This window comes from Cinclus cinclus, chromosome 19, assembly GCF_963662255.1.
Source record: "Cinclus cinclus chromosome 19, bCinCin1.1, whole genome shotgun sequence".
In the NCBI taxonomy this organism is placed as follows: Eukaryota; Metazoa; Chordata; class Aves; order Passeriformes; family Cinclidae; genus Cinclus; species Cinclus cinclus.
In genome coordinates, this window is record NC_085064.1 from 5,463,500 (window position 1) to 5,485,957 (window position 22,458).

Genomic DNA, 22,458 nt, shown 5'->3' on the forward strand with positions numbered 1-22,458 from the left:
ATCAACAAGTGTAAGTGGCTGCGCTCCGTGGGGAGGGATGGGGTGGGCTGGGAGAGGGGCTGGAGGGAGAGGTGACCCGCAGGTTAGCGGGGGACACGGCCCCCCTCCACCTCCAACCACCCCCCTCCTCCGGTCCCCATCAACCCCGGAGCAAGGTCAGCTCTCCTGGGAAAAGCCTGGCTCTCTCGCCTTAATGAGATAATTACGTCCTGCACCACAGTTAAAAACTCATAGGCTGCTTCCCTTGGGGTTAGAAAGAAACCTCCCTAATGAAAACCAGCCACCGGGAAAAAGGAGTTTTTCCTCTTTAAAATTATATATATTTGTATGTATATGCGCACATAAACAAGAGATATGCAGGGAGGAGGCGGTGGGAGGGAGGGACGGGGGCAGAGCCCGGGGCTGGTTGCTGGTGTCCGGAGAGGGCTGGGCTCGGGGCGATGAGCAGAAATCGAAGAGGTTAAGCAATTATTCCTTCCCCTCGATTCCAGCCGCTCTCCTGCCCCTCTGCTGCGGGGACACAGGGACAGGATTCCGGAGAGTTCCACGCGAAACCTCCAAGCGAGATCGGCCGGCTCTGAGCTCATAAACATCCCTGCTCCAGCACGGCCGAGGGAGGCAAACCCCTGGCTGAGTTATTCTAACATTTGTCGAAAGCTTTTCTTGCGCTCCCTTCCCCTTCAAGTCGGAGGCGTGCAGATTTTTAAACCAGCCAGTGCTGCCAAATCTGATCTTCCTGATGGGGAAGCAGCTTCCCAGAGCTCTCCAGCTTGCAAGGGGTGTAGCTGAAGGCAGATTTTGGCTCCCTCCAGCTCTGCAGGGGGCTCCTCCAGTGTGCAAACAAGCCAGTCCAACCTCACTCTTCCCCCTCTATTTTTTTTTCCTTTTTTTTTTTTTTTGGGAGGGGGATGTTGTCCGTTTATTGGTTCTGTCGGTCCAATTTGCTGGCCCTAGGGGCGGTTTGCGAGTCAGCTCTGGTGTCTGGTTCTGTCCCCTCGGCTGTGTAAATCACGGGCTGGTGTCACACTGCTCTGCTCCTGCTTCCCTGCGGGATGCTCCCAAACGGGAGTTTTGGCCCTGCCCAGCACCCAGCCGGACACGTCCCCTGCTCCCCCGTGCTGATCACGCAGTTATACATTCTGTGTATTTTAGAACACAAATAAATTGCCACCAGCCCTCCTGGCTGCTCCGTGCTCTCCAGGGAGGGCATGGCTGCATCGCCCCTGGGACCACCAGGCTCTAGGGGACCCAGCACAGGTTCGTGCCACCCTTCCTTGTCCAGGTACCTGCTTGATCCTGCTTTTTTCCACCATGACTGCAGGGACGGACCCTTCCCAGGACAGGGGTGACCCTGTGTCCAGGAAAAACTGCTCGAGGATCAGCCCTGACAGTGATCCATCAGCACTGGGCACTGGGCTGGTCAGGGCTGCTGGGGGCCCGGGACAGTGAGGACCCCCATCCTTGCCCCAGCATCCCCCTCTTGGCTCCAGAGCTGGGAACATCTTGCTGTGATTATTTTGGGGGCAGCTGCTCTTGGCCCATGGAGGGGCGAGGGCAGGAGCAGGGGATGGAGCAGCCCCATCCCCTTTTATAACCCTCTTCCTCCTTCTTGTTTAGGGCCAGACCTTATTCTTGAACTGTCTGGCTTTCCCTCAGTCTGTGGCATTAAATAATTAAATGGAGGGAATAATCGCCGGTGAAACCCCCTTGGGTTCGCACTTCCTCGGGCCCTGTGATTGCTGATATTTTTTTGGTTGAAATATGACCTTTTTTATGATCAAAGGGGATCAGACTTCCAAAGGAAAGTTAAAAAAAAAAAAAAAAAAAGAAGAAGAAGAAGAAAAAGGAAAAAAAAAAAAAGGAGGGCAAGCATTTTCTTTTTTTCCCAGTCCTAGCGGTCTGGTAAAGTTTCTTTAGACATGCAAAGATTTACACACCTTTCTGCAGGGTGCCTTAAATTACCCTCCAACTCTTTACACATTTCCATGAGCAGAGCAAGAACAGTAAGTCATTGAGAAATTAACTGGCCTTTCAGTAATATCCCCTGTCAGCCTTTCAGAAGGAGAATGTCTAATGACTTTTTTGAAGTAGAGGTCAGGGTTTGCTTTTTTTAAATAAAACAATCTGTATTAATGCAATTTCCTTTTTAGCTGTAGGATTTGCCCTTTTTTTCCCTCAACATCGTTTTTTTTAATGCCACCATCCACACAAGGCATCTGAAGCAAGACCTGGTTGTTTGAAACACACAGTCCTGGTGTTCCTTAACTTACTTGCAAGCTCCTCTTTTTTTTTCTTTTTTTTTTTCTTTAATTGTGTTTTAAAATGGACTTTGAAGCTGGCAAGGTGACTCTTGGCTTCGGGCAAAACGTGGGTGGTGCAGAGACAAAGCTGAGCAGGTTTGCTTTACCTGGCACTGGGCACCTGGGTTTTGCTGAGCTGTGTGTGAGCTCTGAGTCTGGCTTTGCTGGGCCAGGGCTGATGAACCAGAGCCATTGAATTGGCAGGGCTGTGCTGGGCTCCTCAGGGTGAGGATCTATCTGGCCAGAACCTGCCAGGTTTGCAGCTCCTGGGATGAACGTGTTTCTGTTTGCCAGTCCTTCATCTTCTTCTCAGAAAAAAAAAAATTAAAATACTATATTTTTTTGTAATCTCACTTTGTGTTTTCCTAGGGGTTTCCTGATATTTCTCTCATGCTGTGCTAATGTGCTAACACCTTGTGCTTCCATGGTGCTCAGCAAGGCACGGATCTGGATGTGTTCTGCCAGCCCCAGCCCCCTCCTCACCCCAAATATGTGGGTTTGGGGCAGTGCAGCCTCCTTGGAGCACTGCCTGGGGTGGTGCTACTCCTTGTGGTACCCAGGTGTTCCTTCCTAACATTCCCAAAATCTTGCCCAGTGGATGTTCTGGTGCAGAGAAGCTGGGCTGGCTCACCCATAGCTGAAGATTTTTTCTGACTATGGGGTTGCACCTCCGCTGCACCATGAGGATGTTCAGAGTAAGGAGGTGGGAAAGAGTAGAGTGTGGGGGATGGTAGGGGACTGGCAGTGCCTGGCCAGGACCAAAAACCTGGGATGGTGGGGTGGGTGGGTGCCCAGCCCTGTGTCCTGGCCAGGCTGGGGATCAGAGCACCCCCTCCATCCCCAGGGCCCAGGGCAGGGCTCAGGGCACTGCCACCCACAGGGCTGACAGCCAGGGGTAGTTGCTGGAGGAGTCCCCGTTCCCAGCCCTGCCCTTCCCAGCAGGAATGGTATTTCTGTATTTACTGAGCAACTCCTCTTTCTCCCTCCATCCCCACCCGACCCCAAAAGTACAGCATGCCCTGTGCTGGCTCCTCTTCTCCTCCTCTGCCCTCCAGCCCTCACAACTCCCCCCATTGCCTCCTAGCTCCCTGTCGCTGTGATCTGTGGCATTATAAAATACCCCAGCCAGTCCCTTGGTGAAGCTTTTTCTCTCAGCATTCTGATTCCCTCTCTTTCTGCCTCTCTTTTGCTGTTTCTGTCTCTCCCTGCCAGGAATCCCAGTCAGTCCCAGATGAACCAATACTCTGTGGCTCTGCTATTTCCCTTTTATTCCCCCCTCCTTCAACAGCGAGATGGGAAAAGAGTGAACTAAAAAAAAAAAAAAAAGAAAAAAAAAAGAAAAAGAAAAAAAAAGAGAGAAAAAAAAGAGAGAAAGAAAAAAAGAAAAAAATCAAAGCGGCACATATTGGATCCAGATGTGCTTACAGCCCTTTCCAGCAATTTAATTAAATTCCCCCAGACAGCCAGGAGGATTTCTTAATGATCAAATTTCCCTGGCTTTCCTCCTAAAATGCCCCTCTTTCTTCGGCTGGCTGTTGCTGTGTCTCCCTGATGGATGGCCAAGTCGCATTCTTCCGAGTCCGCCCCGCCAAGGCCATGGGGAGGAAGGGGCAGAGCCCAGTGCTGTTATTTCAGCCAGGCACTCAAACACCCCATCCAGCCATGGGGCCAGAAATGGCCCTGTTTGCAAAATTTCTGCTCCCAGGAAATGTGGGGATGGGGAGTCATCTCCCTGGGGTCTGTGTCTTGTGGTGTGCTCATGGCAGGGATACTCCAGGGATGCTCCAGGGAGGAACTCCTGTGTGTGTGGACTCACTGTGCTGGTGACAAGGGAAGGGCTCAGCCCTTCCCTGGTTTGTCACCTCCCAGGGCTGGTTTGGAGCCAGGTTTGGTCCCTCGCTGCATCTCCAAAGCCTCTTTTCAAACTGGGGGTTACCAGGCTGGGGGCAAAGCCTCTTGGGGCTCCTGAGAAGGCACATTTGGGCTGGCACAGCCCTTTGGGGCAGCCCAGTGTCCCCCCTCATCCTCAGGGACAGCACAGCTTGGGTCAGAGGTGGCAGTGGGGTGACCCTGCATTGCCAGCCCTCCTTTCCCAGCCAACAGCAGGAATGGAGCACTGATTTCTCTCCAGAATGGTGTCTGTGGAGGGCTGGGCCCTGCAGGGTCCCCACCAGTGTCACACAGACAGGGATGGGGGTTGTGTCCGGTGCTGCTGCTGTAATTGTGGAGGGTCCAGGGTTTTCTTGGACTATGGAAGGTTTGGGCTTTACTGGGAATGCAGAGGGCCCAGGGTCTGGCATTATGTGGTGGCAGCAGGAGGCACTGGGACTGGAATGAGGGTCTCAGCTTCCCAGCCCACCCAAAGTGGGGTCCCCACTGCCGGGCTGCTCTGGTTTGAAGCTGGCTCAGCCCTCTATGCAGAGGGACAAATCCCCACCAGCCCTCACCTTTCCGTGGTGCTTTCCCCTCTGCTCCCTGCCCAGGCTTGGATGGGGTTATTTCCACCCCTGCTCAGGCAAACACAGGGATGACGCTCCCAAACCCCACACAGGGGAGCTGCAGGGGGGGGTGCAGGCCAGCTGCCCATAGAGGTGCCACTGCACAGCACCAAGTCCTGGTGGCACCAAGGCCACCAGCCACCCTGGAAAGGACCCTGCCCTGTCCTGAAAGTGGGCTCGGGATCAAGAACTGCAAACACTGGGGTCCCCCAACCTGGCACCCCACTCTGTGCAGGGAAGGGAAGGGTGGGAAACGGGGGGCCGTGACAGCATGTCAGAAGAATGCCCAGCCGGCACAGCCTCCTCACCCGCTCTGCCCCGCGGCCACAGCCGCCTGCTGCAATCTGGAAGTGCTCCACCAGAATAAAATAAATACGTAAATAGGAAACCCAAGGCGGCTTCAGTTATTGCCGCTCTCCAGAGCTCCCCGCGCTGGCAGATTCCATCAGAATAATAATAAAAATAATGATGATTATGATAATAGCACCAATAAATCCTGGGGTAATGCTTCCCCTGGTAGCTCTTTCAGCAGGGGAGGGTCCAGGCGCTGTGGGCAGCGGCACCACGGTCACCCCCGAGCCCCGTGGAGGTGACAGCCACTGGGTGCCACCCTCCAGCAAACCCAGCCCGGCCTGGGTGGGTCCTCCAGAGGGAGGGGGGACATCCGGGGAAAAGGGGGACACCCGGGCAGGGGACACACCCAAGGGAGGGGCCACCCAGGGATAGGGGGGACACCCATGGAGGGGGGACATGTGGGGAGGGGGGGACATCTGGGAGGGGAGAGGACACCGGGGAAGGAAGTGGCATAGTCGAGGTGTGATACCTGTGAGAGAAGGGACCCCCGGGGGATGGGGGGGGAACAGAGCGGGGAACACCGGGGGGTGCCGGGCGGGGGGGAGGAGGTTGTTCCCAACTCCCGCTCGCGTGCTGCCCCCTGCCGGCCGCGCCTCTACGGCCACGCCCCATTGAGACCACGCCTCATTTTGGCCACGCCCTTTAAGGCCACGCCCACGCGGATCAGTTTTATGGGGCCGCAACTTCCAGCGAGACCACGCCCTCCCCATTAGACCACGCCCCATTGAACACACCCTCATGCCAAGACCACACCCTCCTAACGAGGCTCCGCCCCCTGGTCGACCCCCCCTCCTCGACGGGTTCGGGTTCCGGTTTCCGGTTTCCGTTCCGGTTCCGGTTCCGGTGGCGGTGCCCAGGCAGGTGAGGGGCAGCAGGGGATCCGTGAGGGAGGGCGGTGCCGGGGCTTCCCTTCCCTCCCCTCCCCGTGTTGCTCCGCGGGGGTTGCATTGGAATTTGTGAGTGTTTATTTGTGAAAACGAACTGGGGTTTATGGACTCGTTTGGGGTTTCTTTTTCCCCCGCTGTAGCCTGATCTGCCTCCTCAGAGAAAGAAGTGATGAGCGTGTTTAATGTGTCTAAAAATGCGTTTGCAACCCACTCAAGCTGTCAGGAGTGGTGAATGGCCTTATTTATTTATTTACTTGTTTACACGTACGTGCTGATAATGACAAAAATATTCCGATTTTAAAGCATTGTAAAACAAACAGGAAAACAAATTATTAGCTTATTTTAATTTGGCTATTTATCTTAAACAAAGAATGATAGAGAAATCAAGATGTACGTTTTACAGGTCTTTTGTGTAGTGATGTTTAGGCAGGGTCTTGTTACTCATTCTGCAGGGTCTGGGGGCTCCTGGCCTTTCCTCCCCGTGGGCTGCAGGGAGATCGAGTGGCTTCCTGGGGTTGTACCCGGTGCACTGGGGGGGTCCCTGGGATGGCTCCAGCCTCCCCTCCCAAAAAAAACCAGGCAGGGCTTTGCTGGTTACAGACACGCTGGGGCACTCAGAGCACCCCCTGTCTGTGGGAGCCCCCTCTGCACAGGGGCTCTGTGCCCATCCTGGGCTGTGCCTGGAGCGTTTCCATCCTGTGCCCAGATAACTGCAGTGTGCAGCTCTGTGTGCAGCAGATAATTTGGGGACACCAAACTGGTGTGTGGGAGGAGATCCCTGCGCTGGGCTGGGCTGCCTTTATATAAGGAGGGGGAAGGCTGTGTTTTCTTCTGCATTCAAATCTGCTGGAAGCCTTGTTTGTTTTGAAAGGAGGGAGAAGCCCTTCGGAGAGGGCGCCTGGGTGCGGGAGGACAGCGGTGCCGTGCTGGAGGCCCCCGGGCTGGTGTGCACGGGCAGAGCACGATGCCTTTCCTGCACGGCTTCCGCAGGATCGTCCTGGAGTACCAGCCCCTGGTGGATGAGCTCCTGGGGCTGCTCGCCACACCTGACACGGAAAGGCAGAGCTCCCTGGAGAGGTAAAAGCAGGGGGCTGAACACCCCAGGGTGCTTTTGGGGGATAGTTGGAGCTCAGGGATGTGGCCGAAGTTGAACAGCATTGGCTTGGGACAGCCCCCAGTCCTGGGGAGCAGCTCATTCCACAGACCCTCCTTTTGCTGTGGCTCTTTGGAACATGGAGGTGGAGCAAGACAAACACAGGAACTATGGGTGCTCCCCAGGAGCAGCCCTTTCTGCCTGATTCCTGGCAACAAAGCCTAAACTGGGGCTCAGCTGAAGCCCTGAAGGTGCTGTGTAACCCCACAGCCAGCAGGTTGGAGACCCACTGGGTATAGGACCAGAGGGAAGACCAGGGATTTCCTGCTTCCCGGGTGCCGCTTTGACCCTTGCACATCTGAGGTATGTTCAGTGAGTAACTGCTGGGTTTTTGTGTGTCTCAAGCCCTGCCTGCCTGGACAGTGACAGGAACCAGCTCTCAGCTATGAGAAGAGTCCTGGAGAGGGAGACCCACTCCCCGTTTTATCAGGAAGGTGTGAGCTATGCCCTGCTGAAGGTCACTGAGCTGGGGCTCGTCCCTGCTGCAGAAATCCTCCTGAAATTTGGTGCTGATCTCAGCTTTGAAGGTGAGGCTGGTGGGATGGGGGCTGGGCCAGGAGGAACCAGTAGATGAGAAGCTGCCCTGGGAGGTGGGGATAGCTGGGGCAAAAAGAGGGGGTGCTACCAGCTCAGCCCACTCCTGTCCTTTGCTGGAGTAGTGTGGATGGACCGGGGGATGCCAGGGACTTGGGGGCTTTTGGCAGAATGGAGCCATTGGAACAGCAGGACCCGGAGTGCCTTTGACAGCCCTGTTTTCACAGCCATCACTGTGCTCCCACGGCCCTCCCTAGGTGTCCCCTTCCACTCTTGGCAGGCGCTGGGACCATTTTGAGGAAGCCCTTTGTTCTCTTTGACTGTTTTCGTCCTCAGACCCAGTCACCTACTACACTCCCCTGCACATGGCGGTGCTGCGGAACCAGCCGGACGTGGTGGAGCTCCTGGTGCAGCACGGCGCCGACATCAACCGCAGAGACCGGGTACGGCATCGCTGCCTGGGCATGGCCAGGCTGAGCCCTCCCAAGCCTGAGCTGCTGTGGTGTATGGGGACAGCCCTCCTGTTTCCCTCCTCCTGGGCCTCACCGCATGCTGTTTCCCCTTGGCTCATCCCTGTCCCCGCTGTCCCTTCCCCTTGGCTCATCCCTGTGCCCTCTCTCCATAGTACTCTGATGCTGTGGAAGAAGGTCAAGTTGCCTTTAGCTGGGCCCCTGCCTTGGAGCAATGTGTGGGAGGAGGCTGGAGAGATACTCTTACTGTGGCTAAGATAAGGCCCCAACAGCGACTGCCTGCACATTCTCAGTCTCCAATACCTACCAGTGTTTTTTAACTGTTGTGCAGATCCATGAGAGCAGTCCCCTGGACCTGGCCAGCGAGGAGCCCGAGCGGTTGCCGTGCCTGCGGCGGTTGCTGCAGCTGGGGGCCGATGTCAATGCTGCTGACAAGAACGGTCTGTGCACCCTGCCTGGCTCCCCCAGCTGAGGGTGGGCTGGGGCAGGGCACAGGGGTGAGGCCATTTGCTGCTGCCCCTGCTCCCTGCTTACAGATGAGTTTGGGAGTTGGGAGGAAGCTGGCGGAACCTCCCTGTTTTCTGTATATTCTCCTGGTATGCTGGCTGTGTGAAAAGGGTTGAACCTACCTCTGTGCAGTCCATGGGAGGTGGGATGGAGCCGTGCCTCTGTTGTCCTGTGGTGCCCACTTACTCTAAAACTCACTCTGCCCTGGCACATATACCCACTGAGGCCACCACCAGCCCTGCACATGTGGCCTGTGCCTGTCCCCACAGCTGGGCACCATCACAGGGACAGTAGAAGTGTCTGCCAGAAGAAGGGTTGTCACTCCTTGTGTTTGGCTGTCTGGTGGGTGGGGTGGATTGTTTTCCTTCCTGCCTTTTGGGGTGTCACCCTGTTGTCCTGTGACTGATTGATTGCTCCATTGTAGGGAAGACAGCACTGCTGCATGCCCTGGCCAGCAGTGATAGTGGCCAGATCCACAACACTGACAGCATCCGTCTCCTGCTGGAAGGAGGTAAAGAAACCTTCTCTCCTTTCTGGGCTGGCTAATGTTTTGTGCAGCCCCAGGCACTGCCCTCCTGACTGCTTTATGTTCCCACTGGATCAGAGTAAAGCCCAGGGCTGCTGGAGTTGGTGCTGGTCTGGCCTTTGCTCTGCAGTGTCTGTTACATTCTCTGTCTCTTCCTGCAGGCGCAGATGTCAGGGCTGCCACCAAAGATGGTGACACTGTCTTCACCTATGTCATCTACCTGCTGGGGGAGATGGCGTACAGCTGCACTGAGGAGGAGGTCGAGGATATCGAGCGCTTCTGCTTCCGTGTCACACAGCTGCTGCTGGCCCACGGTGCCAACCCCAGCGAGTGCCCAGCCTCAGAGTCCCTCACACACTTCTGCTTAAAAAGCTTCAAAGACTACTTCCCACTGCTGCGGTTCTTGCTGGAGTCAGGTGCTGCCTACAACTGCTCCCTCCATGGTCCCTCGTGCTGGTCTGGCTTCCACATTGCCTTTGAGCACCTCTGCTGGCACCTCAGTCGCTTTGATGATGAAACCTATTCCTCAGACCTCATGCAGAAGGGTCAGACTCTGCTGGAGCTCATGATGGCCAGTTCACAAGCCATCCAGCTGCCCAGAAATTTTGAGGTCAACACTAGCAGCTGTAGGTTCCATGGGGAGAAGGTCCAGACTCTGTTCTGCTCTCTGAAGCAGCTGGAGCGCTCGCCACAGGCACTGAAACACCTCTGCAGGGTGTTCATCCGGCAGCGCCTCAAACCGTGGCCAGTGGATGACAAAATCAAGGCTCTGCCTCTCCCAGACCGGCTGAAGTGGTACCTCCTCATCGACCACGCTGCTGCTGGGCATGAGGACCTGTGAGCCTGACAGTGCCTCTCTGTCTGCTCCCTCCACAGCCCTGCTGGGCCTACTGCCACCATCTTTCTGCTCTGAGACAGTTTTCTCTGCAGCAAGAGGTGCTGCCCTTGGAGTTGCTCTCTGTGGCATTCTGGGGGTGCTTTCTTGGGCACAACGTGTGTTTGTGAAGGTCTCGTTGCTCTGGGGCACGTCAAGGGGAGGCAGGCAGAGCTCCTGGGCATGGGGGAGCTGGATACTGGGGCTGGTTTGGAGGGAGATTAAGCAAAGGCCTGGGGACAGGATCAGTGGGTTGGGGGCTGTGACTGGACAGGCAGCCTGTCCCCTCTCTCCCAGCCCTGCCATGAGTGGGTGATGCAGTGCCTTAGGTGTCCAGTGGAGTTGAGAGATGCCTTGGGGTGCTGGGAGAAGGAAGAGGTGTTCTGGCTTTCCTGCCTCTGGTCCTGGTGGTGGAAGCAGGTCTGGCATCATCCTGTGGCTGTGCCTTCCTTGCTCAGCGTGGACTTGTGACACCAAGGAAGGGAGTGAAGTGGGGCTGGCGGTGGTACCTGTGCCCTTTGAGTTTCTGCACCCCATCCTGGCACAGAGGACCATCCACTAAGGACATCTCAAGAGTTACTGGGCTCCAAAACACACAAAGGAATGTTTCCTAACTTCATGGTGCGTTCCCTGTGCAAGGATGAGGAATGGGCAGTCACAGCTGAGTGCCTTGTACCTCCCTCCCCATTCTTTGGTTCCTTCCCTTGGTGACTGCTCCCAGGATTTTATTCTCCAGTGCCTCCTTCCCAGGAACAAGAAATTGCTGCCCCTGGAGGGCTTGTGTTCCAGCCTTGCCACAGCTGCCTGGCTCCCCTTTCTAGACACCTGCTTCCTTGTGACGTGCCAAAGACTGGCCACAGAACTGAACCCCACAGTTTTGTTGGTTTGTACTGTTTTTCATGGGGGACAGATGCAGAAGATGAAGAGGAAAAATGTGTTCTGATTAAAGCCAGTTTGTATCAGGTGGATCTGGGATTCACTGGCAGTTGGACTGGAACTGTATGTCCTGATAAACTGGTGCTTAAAAAAAATCCAGTAATGTGATCAAATTCTGCCCTGGTGTCTGGAATGGGAACTGAACAATTAAGTGAAGCCTTCTATAACAGGGGCTTGTTTTTCCTTAGGAGAGGTGGGGTGAAGTACAGGAATGAGGGGAGGGCTGCAGGGTTGATCTACAGCAGACTCTCCACCTGGGCTCACCCTTGGCACACTGCTGTGCCAGTGTTAGCAATCTTGAGTCAGTGACCAGACTTGGTAAATGAAGGGAATATAGCCAAAGAGGAGATGGGAGTGTTCAAAGTCAGAACATGGTGTGAGGTGCTGGGTGAGCAGCTACAGTGTCACAGCAATGGGCCTGGAGGTGACAGGCTGGAAGGGTCTGAGAGCAGCTCAGACCACACCCAGGGTTGCAAGGCTTTGTCTGGGATACCCCTATCCCTGGAGGAGGATGTGGAGGGACTTGGGGTTACACACACCTCCTTTTTTGCTGCCCATGGAGACCTGCTCAGGTGAGGCCCCCTCAAAGCCTCAGAACCCAGTGCTGCCTCCTCACACCACTGCAGGGAAACAGCAGAGGTTTCTCCCTTTTGCTTTGCCCAGCTCATTGCTGAGCAGCAGGAAGGGGTTGAACAACCAAGCAAGGAATGCAGCCCAAAGGTGCCCCCAGCTCCTGTTCATGAGCAGGGGCCCTGTGCACTGCAGTCAGCAACCCGCTGCTGCCCATGGATCACCTCGTGCATGGGAGACCCTCTTACTCCTGTCCAGAGCCCCCAAGGGTGGCACAGGGCCAACATGCATCTGACAAACCTCAAGTGCAGAAGTGCAACAGCAGGAAAATGTATTTGGCAAACACCTCTTTTCACAAACAGCAGCAACTTGGAAGACGAAAAGTCCCATCCTTGTCACCAGCCCCTGGAAGGGGAGTCACAACACGGGAGAGACCTTCTCCCACTGCCCTCATCTCATGGCAAAGGTGTAGACATGGTAGATCTCATCAGGGAAGTTCTCCTGGCGCTCCTCAGCCAGGAGGTGCAGCCCTGCTCTGCGGATGATCTTATGGACCACGTCCAGGTCCCGGCAGACGCTGCTGTCCACATCGTCCATGATCACACCCTCCTGAGCCATGTTGTCCTTGATGACCACGATGCCGTTGGGCCGCAGGCCGGCACGGCAGCGCTTCAGGAAGTCAGAGAGGTGGTTGTCAGTGAGATGTCCTGGAGGGGCAGAGCAGGGGTTAGAGGGCAGAAAGTGACTAAGGGGAGGAAACCCTTGGGGTTTCCAAAGGTGCATTTGGGGTCCATCCTGATGCAAGCAGACAAATACTTGAGATATTTGCAGGGAAAGCTTTAGCTTTCCAACTTGAGTTTCACAACTCAACTCCATCCAAACCCACACCTCTACTCTGGCCTCTGAGGGCTTGGGGGAAAAAACTTGTCTGGAAAAAGTACACGGCCCCTCCATGGGATGGGGGCAGCTGCCCACCCCAGGTCCCCACCCATGCTGTGATGCTCATTCTCCATGCAGACCTCACTCAAGCTGCTTTCCCTAGTGCATGGGGCACCTGCCCCTTAAGGGAATGGACAGGCTGGAAAGATGCCACAAGCAGTGACCCTCACCGATGACCCACTGGATCCAGATGACATCATAGGAGTTTGGCTCAGGGCTGAAGTCCTGGAGGCCACAGCAGAAGTAGTTGCGCACCCGCCTGCCCTCCTCGCCCAGGTAGCTTTTGGCCTTGGTGAGGAAGTCCTCTGTCACATCCACCATGTCCACTGTCTTGAAGAGGGGCAGCAGCAGTCGCTTGGTGATCCGGCCAATGCCAGCCCCACAGTCCAGAGCACGGGTTGTCCCTGTCCGGTTGGGGCCATCCTGCAACAACCACCGTGAGGGGCGAATCCCACTGCGAGGTACCCACAGAGGACAAATGGGACAACCACACAGGGCAGGAATGGGGTATAGGGAACCCATTGCAAGGCAAAACTCTCCTGGCATGCAACAGAAGATCCCATGGAGCAATGCAGAGGGAAGAGCCCAGCTCCACGCTGGGAGGAGGGTGGGTTTTTAGGAGCACAACAAACTGTGCCACCTACCCGCAGAAACCTCTGTAGAAACTTCCTGGAGCTGTTGATGTCAATGCTGGAGATGTGGCCGTAGCCCCCCAACATGCCATCCACCGTGGCGGGCACATCCTTCCAGTACTTCTCTGCCTTAGAGTAAAACTCAAACTCGTTCTCCACCACCTCGCTGGTCATGCTGGCCGAGGGCACACGCCCGTGCAGGACTCACTGCTCCCCTGGGATGGCAGAACCCCAAACCAGCGAGGAATGAGTCAGCTCTGCCATTACCCTACATCTGATCATCACCCCTTCCCCCTCCCCAGGGCTACTGCAAACTCCAAAACCCTTCAGATGAGAGCAGGAAAGAAGAAAGATCTAAATCCTTTCTGGAGACCAACAAGCCCAAAACCCCCTCCTGGGGCAGATGCCTCAGCCAGAACAGGCATGGCAGAGCCTTGCTCAGCAATACACCAAATTATATGATTACTTTTTAAGGCTGACCCATCCTTTTCACCTATTCTGCTTCTCCTTTCCCTGTCTTTAACATTTTACAGATTACATATGTGTGGCGACAACCCCATCACTCACCTCCAATTACATCTGGAGTTGCTAAAAGTTATCCTGAGCACCTACCTGAGGATTGTAAATCTCAGCCGTGACCATAAGTTAGATATTTGCAATATAATAAAGTCAAGGTATAATCAGCAATACAAGCTATAAATCCCCCCCAGGCATCTCATAATTCAAACCACTGTGGATTTGATTAACTGCGCTGGGGATTAGAAACTAGATTTAAGGTGGCCAAAGGGTAAATTCAAGGACTTCAAACACCTTCACAAATAAAGAAATATATAGAGTTCGTGGCTTGAATTTGCTGGCAAATACCCCATTAGACACAAAACCTTTTCTATGGCAGCTTAGACAGGTTTGGTGGCCCCACGTGGCCTCGAACAGCCTAGGGATAGGAAAGGGGGACATGGCATCTCAACTTACAGGTCACCAGTGGAAATCCAGTTTGGCTCAGTGGTGCCAGGAGCTGGTCTGCGCTGTGATCTAGGAGCAGAGAAGATGGGATTTAAGTGCCAAATCACCCCTCTAGTCCTGTAAGTGTGACCGTGGCCTCAGGAAACCACAGGTAAGAGATACCTCAGCCCTACAGACACTCCCAGGGAGGCTGGGGGACAGGAACTGCTGCTGCCCCTTAGCTCAGAGGCTGAGCCGTGAGTGTAGCCAGTGCATGAACGGTTCTGGCTCCAATTTGAGCAGTGCTCCTGTCTGATCTCACGGGCTGGGACCCAGGCTCACCCTCCCAGCAGTGACCCCATTCCTTGGCCTGCATTTGGCTTGGTGAGTCTCTGGTGACTCATTTTTCAGGGTGTCACAGGCTCCCAGCACAGGCAGAGAGCACCGAGCCCCAACAACCTAAACCCGAACCCGAACCCTTCCTGCTGCCCCAGGAGTCCCCGAAACGCTCCCGGTACCCGCGGAAGTGCGGGCAGGTGAAGGCCAGAACTCGCCCCACGGAGAAGCCGCAGCCGTGGGGAGAAGGTCGCACGGCGTGGGGGGGCCACGTCAGTGTAGGGCCCGAGCCCGGGGGTCCCTCGCAGGCCGGGGGTAAAGGGGGTGCGCGGGCGGGGGTCCCCGGGCCGCGGGGTATGGCTGTGCCGCCATGGGGGGCACGCCGGACCCACCCCGGGCCCGGGCGGTGTTACAGCACAGCCCTACGCGGTGCGAGGGGCCAGTCCCCCGTGCAAGGCCCGACCCGACCCGGCCCGGCCCTTTCTCCTCCCGTCCACCCGGGCTGAGACCCCCCCGCCCTCCAGGCCCGCGGTGCTGTGGACCCCGCGGGCCGCCTGGTGCAGCCCTACCCCGGATCCGGCCCGGGCAGCTCCGCCGGCCCCTCCCGGCCTCCCCCGCGGCCACGGCCCGGAGAGAGGCTTGCCGGGGGGTGCCGGAGGGTGCCGGAGGGTGCCCGGTACCGCCGCTCCCTCGGGCCGCGGCCGCGACCCCCGGGCCCCCCCGTTACCTCCGGCGGCGGCCGCGCGCTGCCCCCCCACGGGACGGGCGGCCGCAGGGACCAACCAGGCGGCGGCGTGACCGTGACGTCACCGTGACGTCAAGGACGGGCCCTGTCCCGCTCTCCCACTGCTGACCGCGCGGAGGCGCTCCGGGACGGGGGGCTGGGGGTGGTCAGCGGTGGGACGGATTGGGATGGACTGGGACGGACTGGAACAGGCTGGGGAGGACTGGGGCAGACCGGGCAGCCCAAGGGGAGACCGCGGGTACCGAGCGGTTCTTGAGGGGCAGGCTGCCACGCGAGCCCGGCCGGCTGGCACCGGGGACCCCGGCTCGCCAGAGCAAGTAACCGCGGGAGTGCCCTGGACGGGCTGCTCGTGTGTTACCTTCCCGGCGGACACAGCTCCCTGCACCGGCCCTGTCCCGCCGTTGTCCTTGTCCCGGTCCCGTCCCGATCCCCCCCGCCGTGTCCCGTCCTGGTCGCCAGGGGGCGCTGTTGTCCCGCCGTTGCGCCGCCGCCGCCCCGGGAACTTCGGTGAGTCCTGAGGGGGAGCGGGACCCGCCTGTGCCCCGGCACCGACAGAGCCGGTACCGGCACACCCGGCATCGACAGAGCCCGGTACCGACACTCCCCGGTACCGACTGACACCCCCGAGCGCTGGCTCCTCACATGCCCTTTCACGTACCTGTGCCCCCCCTGTGCCCAGTGCGGGCACTGCTCCCACTGCTCCCACTGCTCCCATTGCTCCCACTGTTCCCACTGCTCCCACTGCTCCCGCTGCTCCCACTGCTCTCACTGTTCCCACTGTTCCCACTGCTCCCACTGTTCCCACTGTTCCCACTGCTCTCACTGTTCCCACTGCTCCCACTGTTCCCACTGCTCCCACTGTTCCCACTGCTCCCACTGCTCTCACTGCTCCCACTGCTCCCACTGCTCCCACTGCTCCCACTGCTCTCACTGTTCCCACTGCTCCCACTGTTCCCACTGCTCCCACTGCTCCCGCTGCTCCCACTGTTCCCGCTGTTCCCACTGCTCCCACTGTTCCCACTGTTCCCACTGCTCCCACTGCTCCCACTGCTCCCACTGCTCTCACTGCTCCCACTGCTCCCACTGTTCCCACTGCTCCCGCTGCTCCCACTGCTCCCACTGCTCTCACTGCTCTCACTGCTCCCACTGCTCCCACTGTTCCCACTGCTCCCACTGTTCCCACTGTTCCCGCTGTTCCCACTGCTCCCACTGTTCCCAGTGTCCCCAGCTCTCCCGGGCCCTCCCCTGCCAGGAGCCGACACGGGGAGCTGGGGCCTGGTGGCTCATCCCAGCTGTGTCCCCATCCGCAGTGTAGCTGAGACCATCGCCTTTTGGGCTCTCATCCCACCCCAGCAGGACAGAGTTAACGTCCTGGGGGTGCCCAAGAGGATTGAGGATTCAGGAGAGGATTGCTGTGGGGACAGTGACAGTGACAACGCTGGGTTGGCTGGTGTGGATTCTCTGCTGTCTAATATGACCTCAGTCCTTCCCTCATCTTCCCCAGAAACTGAGTTTCACAAAACCTGTAGGGACAAAATCTGCTTGAAATCACCCAAAGCTGTCAGAGGGCAGTGGCCAGAGGGGCAATGCTCTGTAGGCACGGCAGGAGCAGGGCCCATTTCCAGCACCCACCTCTCCCAAAATGTCCTAATGGCCCAAACAAGGTCTTGCTGTCCCCAAAACAGAGCTACTCACCCCACAGCCATCCCGAAATCCATGGCACAGCCAGGATGTGGCCTCAGGGATAGAGCCCCTTGCCATCCTTCCATGGGACATATGCAAAAAGGGAGTCCCCACCTCTGGGCATGCAAACATCACCCTGGGACAGCTTTTGGGCCCCCAGGTCCCCTGAGTCCCTGTGGAAAGATCCAAGTGTGCTGGGAACAGCAGTGACCTGAGCTGGAGGCTGAGTGCTGAGACCAGGAGCATGTGTTTAGTCAACTGCAGAGCAGAGGACACAATAAGAGCATCTTTATGTACAAAAAGCACTGCTTGCATCCCACTTTGTTTTTCAGGTTTTAAAGAAATGAGGCTCTTTGTCACCAGGGAAGGGACACTGAGCACAGGGTGGTGGCACCTCGAGGGGTGTTTGGGAGGTGCATAGAGGTGAATGTCCCCATGCACAGGCACCTGAATGACCCAAACCCATCAATTTTCCCCTCACCAAAGCTGCCGGCAGCCGTTGCATCGCTCCAGTTGTCACCTGTGTTTTCATGCAGGCAATGGGCACCTGCATCCCACCTATGCCATGTATCTTCCATGGTGCCTGGCAGTATTTGCTGCCTCTGCTTCCCCAGCAAAGGCACTTCTATCCTTTATTTCACTGAGCTGTACTGGGGCTCCTGAAGACTCTTTCCATTAAGCCCCAGTCACCTCCTCCATCCTTCCCTATTCCCAAAACCCTTCATGATGGCAGGATGGGAATGGTGCTCCCATCCCCTCCAGGGGCTGGGGCACTGCTTTGGCCTCTCAGGTTACAGTGAAACCTGCAGCAGTTGCCTTAGCTTGGGCACAGATCTTGTTTGCAAATTATTCCTTTGCTTTTATATTATTATTGTTATTCATTTCATTAAGGTAACAGAGGGTGGCTGAAAATTAAAAGGCAAACTGAACTGAGTGTCCCCGAGCTTGCTGTGTTTCTGAGCCCAGCTGAGGGTGATGGTCCCAGCATTGAGGACTCCCAGTTGACTCCTACTCTCTGCTGGACACAGGTCCAACCTTGAGGCCCGTTTGTGCAAAGCCAAATCTGCAAAAAAGAGTGGCAGCAGCAGCCACAGCTCCAGCCACACCACAGAGCTGCCCGTGCCTTCCTGGGCTCAGCTGCCTCCCCGTGGTCACTGCTGCTGGGAAATGCTTTTCCTCTGACGGGTTTCAATCTTGTCACTCAGTAATTCCTTGTGTGACGAGACAGAAAACACCCCCCCAGAACCCTCTCTCCAGCCCGTTTGTTTCCCTGCACACCCTCCCTCCTGCTCCCACTCACTTGCCACCTTCCAAGGCAATCATGGTGCTGCTATTACTCTTCAGGAATATTTTTTTTTCTTTTCCCCAGGTGCCTAATCACCCTTATTACCCTGTTCTGATTAATTAATTCTAATTAATTTTGCACTATCATTTTTGAGAAGAGGTGACCAGGACGGCACATGTTGTTGCAGGTGATTTGCAAGGCAGGTCCTGCAGTGCCAGCACAGCCCTTCCCTCGATGCTGTTTAACCCAGGTCCAGGTGGGCACCTCCTGCCCCATTTGCTGCCATTAATGGCAATTAATAGAGCACTGAAACCTCCAAGGCCATGGGAAGAGCTCTGAGGTACTTTCCTGGGAATCACATGGGATGTTCCCCTCTCCTCTGCTCTGCCTCGGCAGCGGGGTTCAACCATGGGCAAACATGCCCCCATGTCCACATTTGCTCAGTTCCTTCAGCCACCTCTGCTCTGCCATGGCCAAGGCTTGGGAAGTCAGAATAAATTAGGTCAGGGCTTGTTCTTGGCATGTTCTGCCAAGAGCCACCAAGATGCTCAGAGACACAGCAGAGACATGGGTCCCTTCATTACCTCTCATCTTCCAGCCCTGGTGCCAGTCCTTCTCCAGCCAGCAACAGGGGGTTCACCTGTGTTGCCCAGGGGCCTTTGTAGCCAAAAGCTGACATGGTTTGGGTGATGCTACCCTTAAAAACAGATGCCTTGGGGACAGAGGTCATTGTCTCTTTGCTGTTTGTTCCAGCAGCAGCCCCTGGTCTGCACCTCACCCCAAGTGCCCAGTGAAGAGAGGGGATATGGGCTGGGAGGCTGCAGCCACACTCTTGCCCTTGTGAGGGTTTCCCATGTTCCTGTCACCAGCCACTGACTGCTGTCCCCAAACAGTCTGGAGCTGGTCAGCCACTTCTGCTTCTGGGTGTCCACCCAGCATGGCTCTGGGCTGGCACCATCCATCCCACCTCACTTCCTCAGCTGCTGGTTCTTGTCAGGAGGCTGCAGCACCACCACCAGCACTGCTGAGCCCCCCAGCAGCCCAAAATGTAAGAAACATATTTATCATATTTAGTATAATATATGTGATACACTATAAACTGCAGCTAGTAGATAACAGGTACAGTGAATATATACATAAATACTATGTATATAAATACTATATATATACAAATACAACGTGTGCATAATATTGTGACTATAATTGTGCACATATGTGTATATATATACATATATAGTGTAAATGGACCATTTATTCCTACATATATTATATATACAGCATACCATATACACCATTCATATATACACATATATTTGTATACCAGATAGGCAGATAGATATAGGTATAAGCATATATACATAGGTACACAGATATGTAGATATAAATATGTAGATCTATAGAGGGATGAGATAGAGATAGAGATAGAGATAGAGATAGAGATAGAGATGATAGAGATAGAGATAGATCAGATATAGATTTGAATGCATACCTACATACATAATATAAAAAACATTTTTATGTGTTTGTATGGTATACAGGTTTTGGTGAGGGGAAAGAGGGAGAGAGAGGGAGTATGAGTGTGTGTGTGCACGTGTGTAGATCACAAGCTGTCCTGGCTCCCTGACCAGTGCAGGGCAGTGAGGAGGAAGAGGAAGAGGAGGGAAACACAGAGGAAAGGTACAGCAAGGGAGGAAAAGAGAGAATACAAACCGCTCCAAGTTACAAATGCTCCCCTCTTTGATTAATTGTACTTTCTGTTTGATAAATGTTACTCATGAGTATAAAATATGCAAAGCACTTAGCAAGTTCACACTGTTTAAAGAACTCAACTAACTAAATTAAAATTCGATGATAGAACAGAGCTGCTGAAGAGCAGCGTGGCAGCGCTGTCTGGGGAGCCAGCCCTGGGCCACGGCCACACAATCCTGCCCTTGCATCCCTCCCTGGAAAACCCAGCCACGGCATCATCCAGCCCAAGGGAAGGTGGGTGAGCTTGTGAGGCCATGGGGGGGGATTTCTTGTGTGGTCCCCTGTGCCCTGGTTGGGTCCCTGTGGGGTGGGGAGGGGCTGTGAGGGGACATTCCAGAGCATCCTCACCCTCAACCCTGGTGCAGGGCAGTTTGCTGGCTTGGACGAGGCAGGACTAAATTGCTTTAATTTCTAAGTTCTAACCATTGCGTACAAGAAACCTGCTCCAGTGACCCAGTGGTTCCAGTCTACCACTCAAACCCCAGACCAGTGTTTTCTGGCACTGGTGAGCCCCAGTGCAGCACCCCACAGTCCAACCCTGTGCCCCCCTCACTCTGAATCACCACGTCACCCTGGTGAGTGACACCTCCCTGCACACTCTCAGTGCTGTATCCTTCCAGCCCATTGAAGAAAAATAACTCAGCCCCTCTTGGCTTTCCCAAAATGGCAGCTGAACCCCCTCAGGTGATGGGGAGACCCCTGGCATGGGAAGGTTGAGGGATCCAGTCCCCTTATGGGAGTCCTGCCAGCTCCCATGTCTGCCCCAGTTCAGGGGCTGGGGACAGCAAGCACTGGCAGCAAGCACTCTGGGGAGGATGAGGTGTGCCCTGGGAGGATGCAGGGGGAGGATGCAGTGTCCCTGGCTCCCAGTGCATGGCACGTGCCCAGCTTGCACTGGCCACACTCCTCGGCCTCCAGCCCTCTGCCATCCCATCTTCCCAGGTGAGCAGGGCTTGCTGGAGGCGGCTGGGCTTCGAAAGCAGCAGCAGCAGCAGCTGTGTCAGGCAGGTAGCAGCTCCCTCCTGCTTGCAGTTGAGAGAAAGAAGGAGGAAAACCTGGCCTGGATCTGGCCTGACTGAGCTGTTCCCTCTCTGATTCAAGAACCTCACTGGAGAGGTATAAGTCACTGGATGACCCACGGGACCCCAAGCCACCATCACCCTGTCTCACAGCACCTCACTGGAAACCTACAAACATCCTAAAAACAGCATCAACAGATATAGAGTTTCAAGTTCATAATTTCTGTGATGCCAACCAGACAAAATGCTGGTGCTGATGGGAAAAACTCTTCAAGTGTTACTGACATGAGGTATTTCTTCACCTCCTCATTCTCCCGAGCCTCCTGCCAACCCACCAGCCAAGCCCAGCTCTCAGGGCAAGAAGATATGGGCAGGGAATGAGCAGGACAGAGAGATTTGACCAGGGGAAAGAGAATCTGTTTCTCCAAAAATTGAAATCTTCACTAGGTGAAAGAATCCTTCTGCAAGGCATGACTCTGCACCTCCGACAGGCAGACACTAAAATAATCCACACTTTGCAAAACTTCTTGGGAGATTTCGGCAGGCAGGGACGAGCTGGTGTGGCACCACAAGGCGCTGCTGCGGAGCCAACCCCGAGCCCAGCCCCGAGCCCAGCTCTGAGCACAGCCCCGAGCCCCCGGCGCGGCCCCGGAGCCCCCGGCACATCCCATTGCGGCACGGCCGATGCCGCTCTCGCTGGGAAGAAGCCGGCTCAGCTTATCCTTGCAGTTTGAGCAATGATTTCGCCCCTGTGAACCCACCCGGCTGTAAATCCTGGCACAGACAAGCCCCAAACATTCATTTCAGGCAACGCAGTTTGTGTCATCTCGGCATTAGCATTTGCACTCTTATTAATTAATACTTGTTAAACCAAGACTAAAAATAAAGCATTCGGCTCCCCGTCTCAGCTAACGCCTCTTTGCCCTCGCCCGGCAGCACGGCTGGGCTGTGGCGGGCTCAGCACCCAGCTGCTCCCTTCTCTAGAGCCAGAACTGGAAGAAAAGGACTGTGTTGAAGCAGAAATCCTGCTAAAGGAAAAGTCACCCCTTTCTGCACCACCTCGGTGGGACAAGCCAACCTTCCCGACCATGACTATGGGCTTGTGGGGAGTGACAGGGACAGCAGTGCACACAGCGTCCAACTTTTTTTTTTTTTTTTTTTTTTTTTTTCCAGTTTCTGAATTTGTTTTTCTTTTGTGGCTCTTTTTCTTCCTGGGCTGGGTCAGCTTGGTTGCACTTCCCATTCAGAGCCGATTTAATTTCCGAGCCAGGACATCCCAGGAGGGCTTGTATTCAGGAAGGAAATGGTTCATCGTGGTGGTCACAGGTAAGCTCAGTGCCTGCACACAGGCAGGTGCTGCCACTGCTGCCTTCAACAGCATCCAAGAGGCAGCAGATGCTGCAAAAGTCCCTTTCTTCTGCCTGGGACTGGTACTGCCCATCTGCATCCCTTTGGATGCAAAGTAAGTGGCTGCACATGTGGGTTAGTGCTGCTGCTGGGGTACCTGTGGAGGGTCTTT

The 22,458-nt window shown here is 55.5% G+C and overlaps 2 protein-coding genes across 7 annotated transcripts; one reads left to right on the top strand and one right to left on the bottom strand.

Annotated features, from left to right (window-relative positions):
• Positions 1-5,985: 5,985 nt before the first annotated feature.
• On the top strand, positions 5,986-11,152 carry ASB6 (ankyrin repeat and SOCS box containing 6). 3 transcript variants are annotated; one of them, XM_062505641.1, is made up of 7 exons: positions 5,986-6,013; positions 6,911-7,116; positions 7,538-7,719; positions 8,063-8,169; positions 8,528-8,636; positions 9,128-9,214; positions 9,391-11,152. In XM_062505641.1, the coding sequence occupies exons 2-7, from the start codon at positions 7,004-7,006 to the stop codon at positions 10,068-10,070; spliced, it is 1,278 nt and encodes a 425-aa protein (XP_062361625.1). In that variant the 5' UTR covers positions 5,986-6,013; positions 6,911-7,003; the 3' UTR covers positions 10,071-11,152. The 3 variants fall into 3 exon arrangements, with proteins under 3 accessions (XP_062361625.1, XP_062361626.1, XP_062361627.1); XM_062505642.1 differs by lacking the exon at positions 5,986-6,013 and adding an exon at positions 6,032-6,108; XM_062505643.1 differs by lacking the exons at positions 5,986-6,013; positions 9,128-9,214 and having other exon boundaries at positions 6,038-7,116.
• A 767-nt stretch (positions 11,153-11,919) lies between these two features.
• NTMT1 (N-terminal Xaa-Pro-Lys N-methyltransferase 1) lies at positions 11,920-15,245 on the bottom strand. 4 transcript variants are annotated; one of them, XM_062505497.1, is made up of 5 exons: positions 15,186-15,245; positions 14,153-14,212; positions 13,193-13,395; positions 12,719-12,971; positions 11,920-12,316 (listed from the first exon to the last, which is right to left on the bottom strand). In XM_062505497.1, exons 3-5 carry the CDS (start codon positions 13,352-13,354, stop codon positions 12,060-12,062), a joined length of 672 nt encoding a protein of 223 aa, XP_062361481.1. In that variant the 5' UTR covers positions 13,355-13,395; positions 14,153-14,212; positions 15,186-15,245; the 3' UTR covers positions 11,920-12,059. The 4 variants fall into 4 exon arrangements, with proteins under 4 accessions (XP_062361481.1, XP_062361482.1, XP_062361480.1 ...); XM_062505498.1 differs by lacking the exon at positions 15,186-15,245 and adding an exon at positions 15,028-15,151; XM_062505496.1 differs by lacking the exon at positions 15,186-15,245 and having other exon boundaries at positions 14,153-14,942.
• Between the last annotated feature and the right edge of the window lie 7,213 nt (positions 15,246-22,458).

Coding starts and splice junctions, on each gene's coding strand:
- ASB6 (XM_062505641.1), top strand. CDS start 7,004: ATGCCTTTCCTGCACGGCTTCCGCAGGATCGTCCTGGAGTACCAGCCC. Junction 7,117..7,537: donor AGGCAGAGCTCCCTGGAGAG/GTAAAAGCAGGG, acceptor GTGTGTCTCAAG/CCCTGCCTGCCTGGACAGTG. Junction 8,170..8,527: donor ACATCAACCGCAGAGACCGG/GTACGGCATCGC, acceptor ACTGTTGTGCAG/ATCCATGAGAGCAGTCCCCT.
- NTMT1 (XM_062505497.1), bottom strand. CDS start 13,354: ATGACCAGCGAGGTGGTGGAGAACGAGTTTGAGTTTTACTCTAAGGCA. Junction 12,972..13,192: donor TTCTACAGAGGTTTCTGCGG/GTAGGTGGCACA, acceptor TGGTTGTTGCAG/GATGGCCCCAACCGGACAGG. Junction 12,317..12,718: donor CTGGATCCAGTGGGTCATCG/GTGAGGGTCACT, acceptor CTGCCCCTCCAG/GACATCTCACTGACAACCAC.